Here is a 21343-nt window from a genome sequence, read left to right as displayed (position 1 = left end):
GGTGATTCAGATACCTCGCTCGAGCGATGTGTATCAGTGGCCTCGGTTGTATGTCATGCTGTTAGCAGTATCAGATCCCCTATCTATTTGACATTCCAATGCAGACGTTGCTTAAGTGTCTGCCTTAGTTTGGCTTGGAGGTGGCCAGGGAGACGCTTCAATAAATATTACATTCAGCTACGATATTTTTCTGTGGTGCAACAGTGTTATGGAATGTGAATTATTAAAGTTGGCAAGTAATGGTACTAACTGGCTATCTGTACATATTTTACTAAGCGCAGTGGCGAACCGTTTAGCACACTGGACTAGCAATCGGGAAGACGATGGTTCAAACCCGCGTCCGGCCATCCAGATTACATCTTCCGTGACTTCCCTAAATTGCTCTGGGCAATCGTCGGGATGGTTTCTTTGAAAGGGTACGGCCGATATCCTTCCCCATCTTTGACACAATGCGAGCTTGTACTCTGTCTCTAATGACCTCGATGTCGACGGGACGTTAAACCCACTCTTTGTTCGTACCTTCCTTGTACATATTTAACTCACTGCTATCATGGTCGTATACGGCAAGGAGCTGACGCGTTTCGTTATGTGTGGTGCTTTTCAAACGGCCAAATTTGTTCTTTGTTCACAAGCTCTCTGGTGAAAATATATCGTGAGTGAATTTATGATAGTACTGGGAATAATAACTGTGGAGACTGCTGCAGAGCTATATCTCAGATCCCAAAGCAACCAGGAGGTACCCACTCTCAGCTAGCGAAATGGTCGAGTGGTAAAAGCAGTTCAGACACATGCCCAAGCTTCCAAATTTATGTTTCTGTAAACGTATACGCATGAACGTGGAAATAATGGTATGCATCCAGGTCTTGAGTAGAACTGTTATATTCATTTTAAGCGCAATATTTTGATGACGGACAGCCATTTTCTTCAGGTATTGCGAGTTGCACTGCTATGTGTACTCACTGCCTGGACTCCAACCTGAATAGGAGCAATAGATCGGCCATCGAAATATTGCTCATGAAATTAAAACATCATTCAGAAGTACACCATTGACGCTGGGGAAACCTGAGAGATCAAGTGCTACGATGTTCCTTCTGAAAAAGATACGATCGTTCTCGCTTCCCATCCTTGATGTAGCCGAGTTTGTTGGTCATTTGTCTACGAAAACAGTTCGGCAAACATTACAGCATATGGCACTTCGAAGGTGGTTCAAATGGCTCTGAGCACTATGGGACTCAACTGCTGAGGTCATTAGTCCCCTAGAACTTAGAACTAGTTAAACCTAACTAACCTAAGGACATCACAAACATCCATGCCCGAGGCAGGATTCGCACCTGCGACCGTAGCGGTCTTGCGGTTCCGGACTGCAGCGCCTTTAACCGCACGGCCACTTCGGCCGGCACTTCGAAGGTGAATCCACCCATCTAATCAGTATGAATTTATGAAAATGACTGGAATTTACTGTACAGTTTGGAAACTAAAATCCTATTGGCTGCCGATTGTTAACCGTCGCCAATGAATCTGGCTTCCTGGCCTACAGGGTGGAAGGATGTCAGCTTGTCCCAATACAACATTCAGAGAAAGAAACTGTGCTGTTGTTGGAGGAGGCGGTGTGTACAAGATTATGATCTGGGTAATATTTATGGGACGTTTTCATGTATCATTATAGGTAACATAGCGGTCGTATGTTGGTAAATTAAAGAAAATTTCAGAGAAAAGGGAACTAGCTGTACGATAACCAAGATCTCAGCAAGTGCCACGCAAGAAATGAGGCTGAAATACTAAAGCAATGTGTAGAAGGGCTATGTAAATAAAAGAAATATGAAGAGGGTATTGTGGAAAAAGAAGAGGAAGTGCATCAAGCTAAAATGGGATAAAAATGACTATAAGCGCTATGGGACTTAACATCTGAGGTCATCAGTCCCCGAGACTTAGAACTATTTAAACCTAACTAACCTAAGGACATCACACACAGCCATGCCCGAGGCAGGATTCGAACCAGCGACCGTAGCAGCAGCGCGGTTCAGGACTGAAGCGCTTCGAACCGCTCGGCCACAGTGGCCGGTTAAAATGGGATAAGCAACACTTCAAGAGGAATTTGATTAAACACTGAAAGACCTACGTGGAAACAAGGGACCTGAAATACACGATGTTCCTGCAGAATTATTGAGGTCAGTTGTAAGATTTGTCACAATAAAACATAATACTCTCAAGAAAAACATATGTCCTAGTAATTTCAATGCCAAGGAAGCCACTTGCTAAAAAATATGAGCATTACCTAATAGTCGGTTTAATAAGTTCTCGCTGCAATCTTCTAACACCACTTCGCTACCGAAGAATCCGACTGGTAGAAGCAACCTAGGGAAGATCACTTAAGAATTCCGGAGAAATATAGCAACTGATAAAAAGTAAAGCTACATTTATGGCAATTGTAAAGTAAGGTTTTTTTACAATGTTGATAGGAATAAACTCACTTAGATTCCCGGGGATAGACAACATTCCATTAGAACTACTGACAGCCTTGGGAGAGCCAGTCCTGACAAAACTCTATCATCTGGTGAGCAAGATGTATGACACAGGCGAAATACCCTCAGACTTCAAGAAGAACATAATTATTCCAATTCCAAAGAAAGCAGGTGTTGACGGATGTGAAAGCCAGCCGCGGTGGTCTAGCGGTTCTAGGCGCTCAGTCCGGAACCACGCGACTGCTACGGTCGCAGGTTCGAATCCTGACTCGGCAATGGATGTGTGTGATGTCCCTAGGTTAGTTAGGTTTAAGTAGTTCTAAGTTCTAGGCGACTGATGACCACAGATATTAAGTCCCATAGATCTCAGAGCCATTTGACCCATTTTTTGACAGATGTGAAAATTACCGAACTATCAGTTTAATAATTCACTGCTGCAAAATACTAACGCGAATTCTTTACAGACGAATGGAAAAACTAGTAGAAGCCGACCTCGGGGAAGATCAGTTTGGATTCCGTAGAAATATTGGAACACGTGAGGCAATACTGACCCTACGACTTATCTTAGAAGCTAGATTAAGGAAAGGCAAACCTACGTTTCTAACATTTGTAGACTTAGAGAAAGCTTTTGACAATGTTGACTGGAATACTCTGTTTCAAATTCTGAAGGTGGCAGGGGTAAAATACAGGGAGCGAAAAGCTATTTACAATTTGTACAGAAACCAGATGGCAGTTATAAGAGTCGAGGGGCATGAAAGGGAAGCAGTGGTTGGGAAGGGAGTGAGATAGGGTTGTAGCCACTCCCCGATGTTATTCAATCTGTATATTCAGCAAGCAGTAAAGGAAACAAAAGAAAAATTCGGAGTAGGTATTAAAATCCATGGAGAAGAAATAAAAACTTTGAGGTTTGCCGATGACATTGCAATTCTGTCAGAGACAGCAAAGGACTTGCAAGAGCAGCTGAAGAGAATGGACAGTGTCTTGAAAGGAGGGTATAAGATGAACATCAACAAAAGCAAAACGAGGATAATGGAATGCAGACAAATTAAGTCGGGTCATGCTAAGGGAATTAGATTAGGAAATGAGACACTTAAAGTAGTAAAGGAGTTTTGCTATTTGAGGAGCAAAATAACTGATGATGGTCGAAGTAGAGAGGATATAAAATGTAGGCTGGCAATGGCAAGGAAAGCATTTCTGAGGAAGAGAAATTTGTTAACATCGAGTATAGATAGTCAGGAAGTCGTTTCTGAAAGTATTCGTATGGAGTGTAGCAATGTATGGAAGTGAAACATGGACTATAAATAGTTTGGACAAGAAGAGAATAGAAGCTTTCGAAATGTGGTGCTACAGAAGAATGCTGAAGATTAGATGGGTAGATCACATAACTAACTAATGAGGAAGTATTGAATAGGATCGGGGAGAAGAGAAGTTTGTGGCACAACTTGACTAGAAGAAGGGATCGGTTGGTAGGACATATTCTGAGGCATCAAGGGATCACCAATTTGGTACTGGAGGGAAGCGTGGAGAGTAAAAATCGTAGAGGGAGACCAAGAGATGACTATACTAAACAGATTCAGAAGGATGTAGGTTGCAGTAGGTACTGAGAGATGAAGGAGCTTGCACAGGATAGAGTAGCATGGAGAGCTGCATCAAACCAGTCTCAGGACTGAAGACCACAACAACAACAGATTGTGAAGTTATCAGGGATGAAAAGCGGTGGGGGGGGGGGGGGGGGCAAAATTATCTACATTATGTACAGAATCTACGCTGCAGTTATAAGAAAGAAGGAAGTACGATTAGAGTTTAACTTCTTGTCTGCAACGAGGTCATTAGAGACGAAACACAAGCTCAGGCGACCGAGCCTTTTGAGAAAACGAGTCTGGCGTTGGGATTAAGTGATTTAGAGAAATCCTGGAACACCCAAATCTTCACGGCCAGACTGGATTTTGGACCACCATCCTCCCAAAATTCGGTCAGTGCCTTATCGCTGCGCCATATCACTCTGTTTGCAGTTATGACGATTGGTCTGGTGTTTGGTTGGTTCATTTCAACAAAGGGACCAAACAACGAGTTCATCGGTCCCAGCGTATTGGGGAAGGATGTGGAAGGAAGTCAGCCATGCCCTTTCAAAGGAACCATCCCGGCATTTGCCTAGAGTGATTGAGGGAAACCACGGAAAATCTAAATCAGGATGGCCGGACATGGGTTTGAACCTTCGTTCTCCCCAATGGGTTCAAATGGTTCAAACGACTCTAAGCACTATGGGACTGAACATCTGAGGTCATCAGCCCCCTAGACTTAGAATGACTTAAACCTAACTAACCTAAGGACATCATACACATCCATGCCCGAGGCAGGATTCGAGCTTGCGACCGTAGCAGCAGCGCGGTTCCGGACTGAAGCGCCTAGAACCGCTAGGCCACAGCGGTCGGTTCCCGAATGGGAGTCCACTGTGCTAACCACTGCAATACCCCGCTCGATATGACGACTGAAGGACGTGAAAGGAAGGGCGTAGTGGAGAACGAAGTGAGCTTTGGTTGTAGCCAATCCGCCATGTTAACAATTAGCTCATACGCTGTACTTGTGAAAAGCCTGAATAACCATCTTTTGCAGTGGGGACCGCTGGAGCCATGCCGACTAAAGTGCCGTGGCAAGCTGTGCTAGGGTTCTGGATACGACCAGAATCCATAACGCGAATAGCCCAATCGAGGAGGTTCCACAGATTCACAACTGTATTTGAATCCGGGGAGTTTCATGGCCAGGTGAGTACGGTAAATCCATCCTGGTGCTCTTCGACCAAAGCACGTACGCTGCGAGCTGTGTGACGCGTTGTATTGTCCTGTTGGTAGATGTCATCGTGCCGAGGAAATAACAGAATGCACGTGGGGGTGGACATGGTCCCCAAGGATAGACGCATACTTGTGTTGATAGTTAGTGCCTTCCGGAACGCCGAGGTCACCCAGGGAATGGAATGAACACATTCCCCAGACCATAACTCTTCCGACGATTGTTGCAGGGTGTATGCTTTCAGACGTTTCACGCTGTATACGCTAACGGCCATCTGTCTGATGGAGCTTAAAACGCGATCCATCTGAAGAAGTCAGCTGTCGCCACTCAGTGGACGTCCAGTTGAGGTACTGGCTGGTAAATTCTAGGCTTGGCCGACGTCAAACAGCAGTCAGCAGGGGTGCATGTACAAGGCGCCTACTGCCGAGGCCTGCACACAGCACCGTCCGCTAAACGGTCGTTGAGGAGACATGGAACCCAAGGATAATGCATACATGTGCTGATCCTTTGTGCCTTCTAGAATGACGAGATCACCCAGAGAATGCCACGAAAACATTCCCCATGGTACACCACAGTTACCTCGGCACCGATTTTGGATCGCGCCATTTTGGCATGCACAGTATAGTTTAACCACGGAGGCAGGTGAACAGTTTGAAAAATTTGTCGTATCAGAAATGCTTCCAACCTTGGTCCGAAAGCCAATGATCATGACCTTTTGGACGTCAGATAATTCGCTCCATTTCCGCATTACGACAACGACAGCACTGTTTACCGCGTCCCTCGACGTGCTTCATATACCCTCCACTGTTAATGCTGCCACATGCCCTCTGCGAATGGTTATTGCACGTTGACGTCGAACATAGGTGGTGATCACATTGCTATGAATGGACTGTGTATAACAAGCTCGAAAGGAAACTAAGGAGTAATTTGGGAGAAAATTATTGATCATTGCGAAGGAACAAAGACGTTAAGATTTGCTGACGACATTGTAAAACCGTTAGTCGGCAAAGATCTCGTTAGATAATGGTAAGGCAAACTTCCCCGAAAAAACATACGAGGGCATGCTGAAAAGTAATGTCTACGAATTTTTTATACTGTCCTCAGTATTGGATGAAGTATGTCATGTCACCGGTCACTCTATGGATGGTTTTTAAGGCGGTTTTCCATCTGCCTCGGCGAATGCGGGCTGGTTCCCCTTATTCCGCCTCAGTTACACTATGTCGGCGATTGCTGCGCAAACACTATCTCCCCGTCCGAGTACACCAACATTACTCTAAAACGCAAACATTTGGGGTTACACTCATCAGGTGTGAGACGTTCCCACGGGGGTCCACTGGGGGCCAGACCGCACAATAATCCTTGGTTCGGTTTGGGGCGGCAGTGGAGTGTGTGCACTGCTGTAGCCTGTTGTGGGGTTGTGAGCCACTGCAGCCTACGGCGGGGACGAAGCCTCTCCGTAGTTTCTAAAAAAATGTGTCTGAGCACTATGGGACTTAACTTCTGAGGTCATCAGTCCCCTAGAACTTACAACTACTTAAACCTAACTAACCTAAGGACATCACACACATCAATGCCCGAGGCAGGATTCGAAGCAGCGACCAGAGCGGTCGCGCGGTCCCAGACTGTAGCGGCTAGAACCGCTCGGCCACCCCGGAAGGCCGTAGTTTCTAGGTCCCCAGTTCAATACAATACTATGTCGTATCATCCATGTTACTACATTGACTTTCCCACTTCGCTGACGCCAATTACAACCCTCTGCCGCTAGAGCCTTTCTTTTTCATTACCCCTAAGTGCAACCAGACATTAGAGAGTACCCCGCTACCCCCTCCCCTTCTCCCCCGCTGCCGTCTGTTGACTCCCCCCTTCCGAAAGACTGTTATTGGAACACTTTTATTTTTAAAATGATGAAATATGAATGATATTTAGGAAGTGTGTGTGTGTGTGTGTGTGTGTGTGTGTGTGTGTGTGTGTGTGTGTGAATGAATGACGAAGGAATTCATGATGCATCACATCTACTACCTACAACTCCTTCTCAGATAAGACAGCTAACTATACACATTCAGGATCGGCACTTGTTACAAAACATACTTCCCCTGCATTACTCCTCTCCACTGCGTCACTTGCAAATCCGTTCAGAATCGAAGAAGTTCAGATGTGTGCACTAGACTTACTGCTCCTTACTTCTGAACTAGCAGAAACTGGACGACTTCAGGCTGTTAATGCTTCGTGCCTAACCACTCTAATAATAATAATACAGTGTAAAGCACTATAGTAATCCTTATGCAGTTAATGTTGAGTGGTGCTATCAATTAATTCATTTTTCTATTTCGAAGCGAGTAATGAAGCAATTTCTGGACTACTGCATTTACTATCCACAACTTGGAGAAGGTATTTTCTTGCGATATTCAGCATTTGTTACGTATGTGTCTCAAAAAATGGTTCAAATGGCTCTGAGCAATATGGGACATAACTTCTGAGGTCATCAGTTCCCTAGAACTTAGAACTAATTAAACGTAACTAACCTAAGGACATCAAACACATCCATGCCCAAGGCAGGATTCGAACCTGCGACCATAGCAGCAAAAAAATGGCTCTGAGCACTATGCGACTTAACTTCTGAGGTTATCAGTCGCCTAGAACTTAGAACTAATTAAACCTAACTAACCTAAGGACATCACACACATCCATGCCCGAGGCAGGATTCGAACCTGCGACCGTAGCGGTCGCTCGGCTCCAAACTGTAGCGCCCAGAACCGCACGGCCACTCCGGCGGGCCGTGTGTCTCATTTTTATCATCAGTGATGTACTCGACAAATGGTTCAGATGGCTCTAAGCACTATGGGACTTGACATCTAGCTGGCCAGTGTGGCCTCGGGCATGGGTGTGTATGATGTCCTTAAGTTAGGTAGGTTTAAGTAGTTCTAAGTTCTAGGGGACTTATGACCTCTGATGTTGAGTCTCATAGTGCTCAGAGCCATTTGAACCATTTGAACTTGACATCTGAGGTCATCAGTCCCCTAGACTTAGAATTACTTAAACCTAACCAACCTAAGGACATCACACACATCCATGCCCGAGGCAGCATTCGAACCTGCGACCGTAGCAGCAGCGCAGTTCAGGACCTAAGCGCCTAGAACCGCTCGGCCACAGTGGCCGGCTGATGTACTCGACAAAGCACAATACATGTGCTTAGTGAATGGATCTCCACCGCATTAATGGTACTAACTGAGAAAAAGTAATTACTGATAACTTATCTAATCAAAACTAGTCTTACAAAATTGCGATAACAGTAATGATCTTTTGAAAATATTTTAGTTTTGTGACCGTCATAGAATCGAATCGTTTAACTTTTTACCCCTCAGAAAATTTCATTTGGCCCCTCAGGGGGTAATTACCCCAGGTTGGAAACCACTGCGCTAGCGTGTAACATGGCGGTGTTCAACATAACTACGTCGGCGTGCAGAAAAGTTCGTTCTACACATGGAGCACCGTCTCCTTCCGCATTACAATGCCAGACCATAGACCTGCGCTCCGACATCTGCAACAAATGGCTCTGAGCACTATGGGACTTAACTTCTAAGGTCATCAGTCCCCTAGAACTTAGAACTACTTAAACCTAACTAACCTAAGGACATCAAACACATCCATGCCCGAGGCAGGATTCGAACCTGCGACCATAGCAGCAAAAAAATGGCTCTGAGCACTATGCGACTTAACTTCTGAGGTTATCAGTCGCCTAGAACTTAGAACTACTTAAACCTAACTAACCTAAGGACATCACACACATCCATGCCCGAGGCAGGATTCGAACCTGCGACCGTAGCAGCAGCGCAGTTCAGGACTGAAGCGCCTAGAACCGCTCGGCCACAGTGGCCGGCCATCTGCAACAGTCCGACGCCTTGGATCCATTATCATCGATCGTTCTCCATACAGACCCGACATGGTCCCATCCGGCTTTCATCTGTTTCTAAAACGTACAAATATCTTCGAGGGCTTCGCTTTGATAATGAGGAAGTGGTGTAAGCAGATGTGACATTGTTGCCTCGTCAACGAAGTCAAACATTAAACAGTGAAGGTGTCAACAAACTGGTCTCTCGTTGGGAGAAATATGTTCGTCGCCAGGATAACCATGTTGAGAACTAAATTTTTCGATATAAAGAATAAAGATGTCGAATGGTGATAAAGTTTACTTTGTGTAAAAAGTTGTAAGAGTTTTCAGACATTCAGACATTACTTTTGACTACGTCCTCGTAAATGTGTTAAAATTTGTAAAGATTCAAATGTAATAACTGAAACATCGTTGTCTTTCCCCACCTGAGCGAAGTTAGATAAGCCGGAGCTATTTACTTTTTAAGTATTATGTGGTGTTGTGAATGTTGTCACTTTCTGTGTGTTACACTTACCGTTACGTACGTCTAATTAGATGCGAATAGTTGTTGTGTTGTTGTGGTCTTCAGTCCTGAGACTGGTTTGATGCAGCTCTCCATGCTACTCTATCCTGTGCAAGCTTCTTCATCTCCCAGTACCTACTGCAACCTACATCCTTCTGAATCTGCTTAGTGTATTCATCTCTTGGTCTCCCTCTACGATTTTTACCCTCCACGCTTCCCTCCAATACTAAATTGGTGATCCCTTGATGCCTCAGAATATGTCCTACCAACCGATCCCGTCTTCTGGTCAAGTTGTGCCACAAACTTCTCTTCTCCCCAATCCTATGCAGTACTTCCTCATTAGTTATGTGATCTACCCGTCTAATCTTCAGCATTCTTCTGTAGCACCACATTTCGAAAGCTTCTATTCTCTTCTTGTCCAAACTATTTATAGTCCATGTTTCACTTCCATACATTGCTACACTCCATACGAATACTTTCAGAAACGACTTCCTGACTATCTATACTCGATGTTAACAAATTTCTCTTCCTCAGAAATGCTTTCCTTGCCATTGCCAGTCTACATTTTATATCCTCTCTACTTCGACCATCATCAGTTATTTTGCTCCCCAAATAGGAAAACTCCTTTACTACTTTAAGTGTCTCATTTCCTAATCTAATTCCCTTAGCATGACCCGACTTAATTTGTCTGCATTCCATTATCCTCGTTTTGCTTTTGTTGATGTTCATCTTATACCCTCCTTTCAAGACACTGTCCATTCTCTTCAGCTGCTCTTGCAAGTCCTTTGCTGTCTCTGACAGAATTACAATGTCATCGGCAAACCTCAAAGTTTTTATTTCTTCTCCATGGATTTTAATACCTACTCCGAATTTTTCTTTTGTTTCCTTCACTGCTTGCTGAATATACAGATTGAATAACATCGGGGAGTGGCTACAACCTTATCTCACTCCCTTCCCAACCACTGCTTCCCTTTCATGCCCCTCGACTCTTATAACTTCCATCTGGTTTCTGTACAAATTGTAAATAGCTTTTCGCTCCCTGAATTTTACCCCTGCCACCTTCAGAATTTGAAAGAGAGTATTCCAGTCAACATTGTCAAAAGCTTTCTCTAAGCCTACAAATGTTAGAAACGTAGGTTTGCTTTTCCTTAATCTAGCTTCTAAGATAAGTCGTAAGGTCAGTATTGCCTCACGTGTTCCAGTGTTTCTACGGAATCCAAACTGATCTTCCCCGAGGTTGGCTTCTGTGAAGAATTCGTGTTAGTATTTTGCAGCTGTGACTTATTAAACTGATGGTTCGGTAATTTTCACATCTGTCAACATCTGCTTTCTTTGGGATTGGAATTACTATATTCTTCTTGAAGTCTGAGGGTATTTCGCCTGTTTCATACATCTTGCTCAGCAGATGGTAGAGTTTTGTCAGGACTGGCTGTCCCAAGGCCGTCAGTAGTTCCAATGGAATGTTGTCTACTCCGGGGGCCTTGTTTCGACTCAGGTCTTTCAGTGCTCTGTCAAACTCTTCACGCAGTATCGTATCTCCCATTTCATCTTCATCTACATCCTCTTCCATTTCCATAATATTGTCCCCAAGTACTTCGCCCTTGTATAGACCCTCTATATACTCCTTCCACCTTTCTGCTTTCCCTTCCTTGCTTAGAACTGGGTTTCCATCTGAGCTCTTGATATTCATACAAGTCGTTCTCTTATCTCCAAAGGTCTCTTTAATTTTCCTGTAGGCAGTATCTATCTTACCCCATGTGAGATAAGCCTCTACATCCTTACATTTGTCCTCTAGCCATCCCTGCTTAGCCATTTTGCACTTCCTGTCGATCTCATTTTTGAGACGTTTGTGTTCCTTTTTGCCTGCTCCATTTACTGCATTTTTATATTTTCTCCTTTCATCAATTAAATTCAATATTTCTTCTGTTACCCAAGGATTTCTACTAGACTTCGTCTTTTTACCTACTTGATCCTCTGCTGCCTTCACTACTTCATCCCTCAAATCTACCCATTCTTCTTCTACTGTATTTCTTTCCCCCATTCCTGTCAATTGTTCCCTTATGCTCTCCCTCAAACTCTCTACAACCTCTGGTTCTTTCAGTTTATCCAGGTCCCATCTCCTTAAATTCCCACCTTTTTGTAGTTTCTTCAGTTTTAATCTACAGGTCATAACCAATAGATTGTGGTCAGAGTCCACATCTGCCCCTGGAAATGTCTTACAATTTAAAACCTGCTTCCTAAATCTCTGTCTTACCATTATATAATCTATCTGATACCTTTTAGTATCTCCAGGGTTCTTCCATGTATACAACCTTCTTTCATGATTCTTGAACCAAGTGTTAGCTATGATTAAGTTATGCTCTGTGCAAAATCCCACCAGGCGGCTTCCTCTTTCATTTCTTAGTCCCAATCCATATTCACCTACTATATTTCCTTCTCTCCCTTTTCCTACACTCGAATTCCAGTCACCCATGACTATTAAATTTTCGTCTCCCTTCACTATCTGAATAATTTCTTTTATTGCATCATACATTTCTTCGTCATCTGCAGTGCTAGTTGGCATATAAACTTGTACTACTGTAGTAGGTGTGGGCTTCGTATCTATCTTGGCCACAATAATGCGTTCACTATGCTGTTTGTAGTAGCTTACCCGCATTCCTATTTTCCTATTCATTATTAAACCTACTCCTACATTACCCCTATTTGATTTTGTGTTTATAACCCTGTAGTCACCTGACCAGAAGTCTTGTTCCTCCTGCCACCGAACTTCACTAATTCCCACTATATCTAACTTTAACCTATCCATTTCCCTTTTTAAATTTTCTAACTTACCCGCCCGATTAAGGGATCTGACATTCCACGCTCCGACCCGTAGAAAGCCAGTTTTCATTCTCCTGATAACGACATCCTCTTGAGTAGTCCCCGCCCGGAGATCCGAATGGGGGACTATTTTACCTCCGGAATATTTTACCCAAGAGGACGCCATCATCATTTAATCATACAGTAAAGCTGCATGTCCTCGGGAAAAATTACGGCTGTAGTTTCCCCTTGCTTTCAGCCGTTCGCAGTACCAGCACAGCAAGGCCGTTTTGGTTATTGTTACAAGGCCAGATCAGTCAATCATCCAGACTGTTGCCCTTGCAACTACTGAAGAGGCTGCTGCCCCTCTTCAGGAAACACACGTTTGTCTGGCCTCTCAACAGATACCCCTCCGTTGTGGTTGCACCTACGGTACGGCTATCTGTATCGCTGAGGCACGCAAGCCTCCCCACCAATAGCAAGGTCCATGGTTCATGGGGGGGGGGGGGCAATAGAGTGACGCTGAAATAACTATTCTATTTGTGAACTAATATCAGGCAATGACTGATATTAACGGAGTTGAGAAACGTTTTACGGGAATATTGTGAAGAACAGTGGACAGTATAACCTTTGAAATTTGATTCAAATATATCAAAAATTTTTACTGATGGAATCAGACAGTCGTCCTGTTTTGTGAGGTCAACTATTTACGGCATACCAGCTATTAGTTACATTATTAGTTAGTCGAGAGGTAATTACTTTACTTAATGTCAAAGATAGTCTTTGGAAGTTATCGGTATCGAAGATGAAGTGTGATTGTTTTATAGTTACGAGACATTTGGTTGAACAGGTTCATCTTCCGCTCTCTTCTTGATTTGAAAAAGAAATCTGCTACTGAGTTAGAGTTTATTGAAAGGTTAATAATTAAATACTGGTAAATACGTATGCCGCGCTAGTGACAGCGGGGTTTGAGGTGCCATGTCACTGATTGCGTGGCCCCTCCCGCTGGTGTTTCTAGTCCTCCCTTGGGCATGGGTGTGGATATTGTTCTTAGCATAAGTTAAAGTAATGTGTAAGTCTCGGGACGGATGACCTCAGCAGTTTGGTCCCTTAGGAATTCACACACACATAAATATCTTTAGGTATACGAAACTGAGAAGCCTCTAATGAATGCGGGTTGCGACGTGGCGATACACGGTAATTCATTTAACATAAGCTGTTCGAATACAACAGCCATATCCAGCATATCTGAAGATCATAATTTCGTCGTGAACACCAAGAATTGGAAATTAATGTGAGTTTCTTTATCATATATTTCTGCTTCAAGTTACACAACTACTTTCAAAAGTAAATCGAGCAAACGTATAGTTGTGACGACCACGGCGGACAGAGCCATTACACCGACGTCATCTCAGACGCCGTCGCAATCTGTTCCACGGCGCGATAGTGGCGCGGGGCGCGGACGGCGAAGGGAGCGCGCCGCGGGCGGAGGGTATTTAAATCGGCCGCCGCCGCGACCGAACCCAGTTCCCTCTGAGCAGCCTTAGCGTACGGATCTCCGTGTCGGCACGTTCACAGGAGCTCAGTCCGTCAGTTCACCTGATGATGGCGACATGTATGATCGCCGAAATATTGTGCCTGTTGGACACTATAGACCGGCAGCACACCCGTGGATATTTTGATTATCAAATACGCCGGGAGAAACTCAAGAATCATACTTTCATTACTTGTTTCGACTTCTTAGCATTTCTTGAGAACAGCAAGTCTTCGAAGTATAGGAAGTACGGAAGGCTGGTAATAAGTGCGGTATAAAATTTAGGCTATGATTAACATCATCATTGGGTTCATTGTAAAGAAAACAAGGACAAAAAGAAGAATGTGAATCGAAAACGTTGATAAAAATATAAATCGGACACAAATATCGGAGTAAATGCCCTGGATGTTTTGCTATCAAAATTGTAAACCTCCATAGCCTTGCACATGTGCAAAGGGATTCGTACAGGAAGTAGTAAATGATAACTTTGATTGCAAACACACAAGATAACTTTCCACATGTGTACCCATTTTATTTGCTTTGTACGGAAGGACGTGGCACGTTACATTTCTCATAGTAGTCATACATGATTAAGCCGAATTGTAAGTGCAGTACATGCACTGTGGTTATAAACTGTGCCATTACATCTGTATGAAGATGTTTCTAACATCAGTTACAATGTTTCAAATTGTTCAGTATCATTTTTATTCATAATTACTTACGATGAAACTGAAATAGCCTGTATTACACAATTCTCTCAATAAAATCGCGGTTCATTTTTATAATACACTCCTGGAAATTGAAATAAGAACACCGTGAATTCATTGTCCCAGGAAGGGGAAACTTTATTGACACATTCCTGGGGTCAGATACATCACATGATCACACTGACAGAACCACAGGCACATAGACACAGGCAACAGAGCATGCACAATGTCGGCACTAGTACAGTGTATATCCACCTTTCGCAGTAATGCAGGCTGCTATTCTCCCATGGAGACGATCGTAGAGATGCTGGATGTAGTCCTGTGGAACGGCTTGCCATGCCATTTCCACCTGGCGCCTCAGTTGGACCAGCGTTCGTGCTGGACGTGCAGACCGCGTGAGACGACGCTTCATCCAGTCCCAAACATGCTCAATGGGGGACAGATCCGGAGATCTTGCTGGCCAGGGTAGTTGACTTACACCTTCTAGAGCACGTTGGGTGGCACGGGATACATGCGGACGTGCATTGTCCTGTTGGAACAGCAAGTTCCCTTGCCGGTCTAGGAATGGTAGAACGATGGGTTCGATGACGGTTTGGATGTACCGTGCACTTTTCAGTGTCCCCTCGACGATCACCAGTGGTGTACGGCCAGTGTAGGAGATCGCTCCCCACACCATGATGCCGGGTGTTGGCCCTGTGTGCCTCGGTCGTATGCAGTCCTGATTGTGGCGCTCACCTGCACGGCGCCAAACACGCATACGACCATCATTGGCACCAAGGCAGAAGCGACTCTCATCGCTGAAGACGACATGTCTCCATTCGTCCCTCCATTCACGCCTGTCGCGACGCCACTGGAGGCGGGCTGCACGATGTTGGGGCGTGAGCGGAAGGCGGCCTAACAGTGTGCGGGACCGTAGCCCAGCTTCATGGAGACGGTTGCGAATGGTCCTCGCCGATACCCCAGGAGCAACAGTGTCCCTAATTTGCTGCGAAGTGGCGGTGCGGTCCCCTACGGCACTGCGTAGGATCCTACGGTCTTGGCGTGCATCCGTGCGTCGCTGCGGTCCGGTCCCAGGTCGACGGGCACGTGCACCTTCCGCCGACCACTGGCGACAACATCGATGTACTGTGGAGACCTCACGCCCCACGTGTTGAGCAATTCGGCGGTACGTCCACCCGGCCTCCCGCATGCCCACTATACGCCCTCGCTCAAAGTCCGTCAACTGCACATACGGTTCCCGTCCACGCTGTCGCGGCATGCTACCAGTGTTAAAGACTGCGATGGAGCTCCGTATGCCACGGCAAACTGGCTGACACTGACGGCGGCGGTGCACAAATGCTGCGCAGCTAGCGCCATTCGACGGCCAACACCGCGGTTCCTGGTGTGTCCGCTGTGCCGTGCGTGTGATCATTGCTTGTACAGCCCTCTCGCAGTGTCCGGAGCAAGTATGGTGGGTGTGACACACCGGTGTCAATGTGTTCTTTTTTCCATTTCCAGGAGTGTACAACAGCCAGACGCGAACAAAGGATTCGTACAATCATAAGCTTAACTAATCAAATTACAATTCCGTGAAATTTGCTGCTGTTAGTGTCTTTCTGCACTTGCCAGGGTAGCTGAGAGTGCTAACGCCCTGCTTCCTGCACTCGAGTAGGGGCGCCGGCCCCGGATCGAATTCGCCCGGCGGATTAACGACGAGGGCCGGTGAGCTGGCCAGTCTAGATGTGGTTTTTAGGCGGTTTTCCACATCCCACTAGGTGAATACCAGGCTGGTCCTCATGTTCCGCCTCAGTTACAAGGCTCATAGACATCCACACACATTCGCGCTATTCCATGGATTACACTAGACACAGACAGTTGGGGTACACTAATTCCCTCCCGGGGGGTACGGGGTGGTGACAGGAAGGGCATCCGGTCACCCTTTAGAATTAACATGCCACATCCGATTAACCTGCAGACCGCGCAAGCCGTGATAAATGCTTGGAAAGAGAGAGAGAGTGTCCTTCCACGTTAATATACAGTATTAGTAATTACTTTCTGAAACACTGCATTTCACTGCAGCAAAATATTAAACTTGTACACATGTCAAGTAGGCTACCAACAGTAGTTCACTTGAGTATGTTATTTTCACATATAAATGGTTTTTTAAATATAATAATTTATTTGTATAATTTGAGAAGGGTGAAATCCTTGGCACGATCCGTGCAACACAGTTTCATTCTTTCTCTAATATTTGCAAGTAGATCTTATAGCCTGCGTTGTCTCAGTCACGAGTTTCGCTGTCTTTCCATTGTATGTAAGTACTAAACTTTTTAACTTGTTACCGTAGTAACCTACAAGACTTCTCTTCCTTGAACTACGTTTACAACATTTCCAGACTTTCGAAATTTGCACCTTCTGCTTGAGTGGAATTATTGAGTAGCTCAATCAGCCCTTCACAAATGTGCTTGAGAATACCCTCTGTATTTAGGGAGTGACATCACACATTCAACATTTGTTATCCAGTTTTGGGGTATTTCGCGACATTTGCGGCCCCATATGTCTTACATTAAATTACTTTTCTCAGCGTCATCTACATCAACAGCCATGTGTACGTGTTTTGACAGACCGGCCGACGATTAACCTTGTCGGGATGTCGGGCAGGTGGGACTACATGACAGCCGAAGCCTCCCACCACTTCACCTAACAAATTATGAGGTGTTTAGTGCTGTCACGCCACCCGCCCGACAAAAGTTCACCTTTTGTCACTGCAAGCGGGATTCAATGGTGCTCTACAGAGTGCGAAGCGGACGAAACTGTGACAGAGTTTCCGAAGAAATTTAAGGACTAGAGACATCTGTGGCACACTACATGCGACAAGTATAGCAATATAGATACAAGAAATGAAGCACTTTTTTAAAATGCATTCATAATGGTTTCGTGTGGCATATAGTGAGAATAAAAGTCAGTCCATCTTTTCTATTTCTGTTTTTAGGTTTTATTGCCGATACCTGTCGGAAACAAAATCTAGATACCGACCTATCGACATTTAATGGACGTTAATCCAATAAACGCCCTTGCTTCATTGGTGTAAGTGTTACAAGAGGCCCATTCTATATCCAAGCGCTGTGCTATGAAGAGCAAAGTGCGCTTTTTTTCCATTTCTAACTGTTACCAAATGCCACTAGATGATGTGCACCAGCACCATGTGTAGTCTATCTTGTTCGAATGTGAAACGTTTTCTTTGACTTACCGGTCATCCTTTAGGCTACATATATAAATAAATTATTAACGTTTACGTGAACGTCTTTTGTTTTATCTATCTTGCTTCACCACGATGTGTTTCCTCAGTTAAATAAAAACCACACTGCAGGTTTCAGGAATCATTTTAGTAGATAATTGTGGGAATACAACAGCACTGAATTTGGGGTCCTCTTATCTTCTGCCATTAAACAGAAGTCGTAATGTAGTTAGCAGCCTCTCCTTGCAGCTTACAGCCTCTCTTATGACTGTACCGTTTATCGTTAAGAATGGTTTGATAATTACGAAAATCTTCGGCTTCTAGCTCCTTAACGCTTCCAGACCTGAATTTTTTCTGGAGGAAGGAAAATTTTTCTTTATTTGGCTATGCTCTTAGGTGATTTTTTAATGATTTTTATGCAAGATTAAACAAAAATACTTACCCGTTTTCAAAACATACTTTGTGTATTTGGCTTAATTTTATGGAGTGAAATAAATAATTACGAAATATTCTCTATTGTGACCCTCCAGGTTAGCCGAGATCGCTAATGCGCTGCTTCCTGGATTCAGATAGGCTCGCCGGCCCCCGAATCGAATCCGCCTAGCACATAAACGACGAGGGCCGGTGTGCCAGTCAGCCTGGATGTGGTTTTTAGGTGGTTTTCCACATCCCACTGGGTAAATACTAGCTGGTCCCCATGTCCACCCTCAGTTACACGACTCTCAGACATTCCAAACGTTCGCACTATTTGATGGCTTACACTAGACGCAGACAGCTGGGGTACACTACTTCCGTCCCGGGGGGGTACAGAGTGGCGACAGGAAGGGCATCCGACCACCCTCTGACACGAACATTGCCACGTACATAGTAACATGGCCGGCCCCGCGTTGAAGTGGGACAAAGGCCCAAGGAAATGATGATGATGAAAGATTCTCTATTGTGATAAATAGTAAATCGATCATTCAATAGTTATCCTGCATAATAATAATAACAATATTAAATTATACAGTGGAATATAGTGAACCAACCACATCCATGTACTCTGGTGGTTATGAGATGCTGCGCATTGCTATATTGACTTGCTGATATTTTCATAGTGATGCTCAACAGTTGGCAGCACTTGCACATGATGAAAAGGTTAAACATTCACAAATGTGCACGTGAGGTTTCTATGGGGAAAAATACTTCTGTTGAAATTATGACACAGTAAAAGTTAAGATAACCAATTGTAGCCAGAGGGACTGAAAGGGTTAAGTAATATAACGTAGATAAATTTCATTCATTGTATTAGCCACTTTCGTGCCCACAGCTATCTCTCAGCCTGTTTTTTGTTTGACCTTGTTACTTCTAATATAGCCAGGGGAAACCCCCTGCTTTTATTTCTGTGTGAAACCAAGCGGGACCTCATAAAATATAAACAATGAGTTTAAGATTAACAAGTCACAACAATAGGGGCTGCTGCACTGTAATCGCTGAGTGCAGCGGTCGGGACGTGTGTAGGCTGGCATGAAATTGATCGGGAGGTCTATCGGCCGAAGGGTTGGTGAGTGTTAGGGGCCTTCAGTAAGAAGTTCTGCATCAGCAGGTGGCGCCTTACCTGGCGGGAATCGCGGGGGGCGCCTCAGCTGCCCCCACAGCCACACGGCCAGGGCGACTGCGGCGAGCAGCAGGGGCAGCACCAGAGAAAGCATGTCGTCTCTTCCCATCGCCCGACGAGCACTGGACTGACGCCGCGTCCAGCGACCGACAGCCAGTAAGCCCAGAGCCGCCGTGGAGGGCGGGGCAGGGAGGGGAGTGGGGCTCAGCTCACCCAATCCCGCTGCTGCACGGATCGCCAACGCTGCTGACGCACTCTTCGACGCTAGCGAGGACAGATGGCTCTTTCCCTCGTGTTATCCATATCTGTCAGCTCCAAACCAATGCCTAGTTTGCATATCACTCTGACCACTTCCAATACAGGTGGAGAACTTCCATTTACGCACTTTCTGCCTTACAGTTTCTACTTCCATTTCTACATCTACGTTTGTACACCGCAAGTACAAGACGCGAGCGTGTTTCAGTCGAATCTGCTTACTGTTTTCAAACCTTACTCTCCCCCTATAACCCTCCCCCCACCAACCCCTCCCTTCCCATTTCCTTCTACTGCCAAACTGAGGATTCCTTGATGCCTCAGAATGTCGCCTATTAACCATTCCTTCTTTTAGTCATACACGTACATCTACATTAAAAATTGGACCTTTTGGTCCGTTCCGTCACCCTCAAAATTGTTCAAGACATCTCTTTATTAGTCTTCCTAAAGATCTTTTGCTTCTTAGTTTTTATTGTTTTAGTGATTCTTCCATCTGGAATACTGTCTATATGTTCTTCCCATCTTAACTGATATTCTTTAATTATGCAAATTATGTTTTGCATGTTCAGATTCAGCTCGGATGTCACCATTTCTCTTTTTATTCATCAAAGTATACCCAGCCACGTGTCTAAGGTAATTCATTTCATTTCCTTCTGTTCTCTTTTCATCTCTCTTCAAAGAGTCCAGTTATCGCATCAGTTGAGCAGTGTTGGTAGCCAGAAACTTATTGAACGTCAGTAGAGTATCTCTGTGAACTTTCTTTCCCAATATTCTGCAAAAAATTCCATACAAATAGTTAAACATGTCTAACTTACGTGTATTTCACTGTTTTCACTGTATGTAATACTGCATCCTAAATACTGAAATTTATTAATTTTCTCTATGACCTACTTATCAATTTCAATCTTAACTCGCATGGGAAGTTGTCCTAAAAATGTCACTTATTTTGTCTTTGTGATGTAGACTTTCAGATTGTATTCTCTGGCTATTTTAATTATATCAAAGACACCTTCTTGTAAGTTGTGGTGTCACCGCCAGGCACCACACTTGCTAGGTGGTAGCCTTTAAATCGGCCGCGGTCCTTTAGTATACGTCGGACCCGCGTGTGGCCACTATCAGTGATTGCAGACCGAGCGCCGCGACACGGCAGGTCTAGTCTAGAAGAGACTCCCTAGCACTAGCCCCATTTGTACAGCCGACTTTGCTAGCGATGGTTCACTGCCTACATACGCTCTCATTTGCAGAGACGATAGTTTAGCATAGCCTTCAGCTACGTCATTTGCTACGACCTAGCAAGGCGCCATATTCAGTAATTAGAATGAATTCTGAACAGACAATATTGTGAATCATGTACCGTCAAGAGCGACGTTCATCATTAATGGATTAAAATTAAGTATCAAACTAATTACGTCCGCTTTCTGAATTCTAATTCATTGTCATGTTCCAGACCTCACGTCAGTATAGTTCTTCCCTCCTCACGCCAGCCTGCGCGAGCTAAAACGCGAGCATTTCGGCCTCCACTAGTAACATGGTGTTGGCTCTTCTGCCAACACAACGTAAGTCATTTTCATTTTGCCTAATATTTACTTGGCCGTCA

The 21343-nt window shown here is 44.7% G+C and overlaps 1 protein-coding gene across 2 annotated transcripts in view; it reads right to left on the bottom strand.

Moving 5' to 3' along the window:
* Nucleotides 1–19608, bottom strand: part of LOC126259482 (methyl farnesoate epoxidase-like) — a 206785-nt gene extending 187177 nt beyond the window's left edge. For both annotated transcript variants that reach the window (XM_049956320.1, XM_049956319.1), the window contains exon 1: nt 19495–19608. In XM_049956320.1, the coding sequence (XP_049812277.1) occupies nt 19495–19603 (109 nt within the window). In that variant the 5' untranslated portion in view covers nt 19604–19608. The remainder of the gene's footprint in view (nt 1–19494) is intronic.
* Nucleotides 19609–21343: the final 1735 nt, after the last annotated feature.

This window comes from Schistocerca nitens, chromosome 5 (genome assembly GCF_023898315.1).
Source record: "Schistocerca nitens isolate TAMUIC-IGC-003100 chromosome 5, iqSchNite1.1, whole genome shotgun sequence".
Classification (NCBI taxonomy): Eukaryota; Metazoa; Arthropoda; class Insecta; order Orthoptera; family Acrididae; genus Schistocerca; species Schistocerca nitens.
The sequence above is the reverse complement of the archived record's forward strand: the minus strand, read 5'-3'. Positions and strand labels throughout refer to the sequence as shown.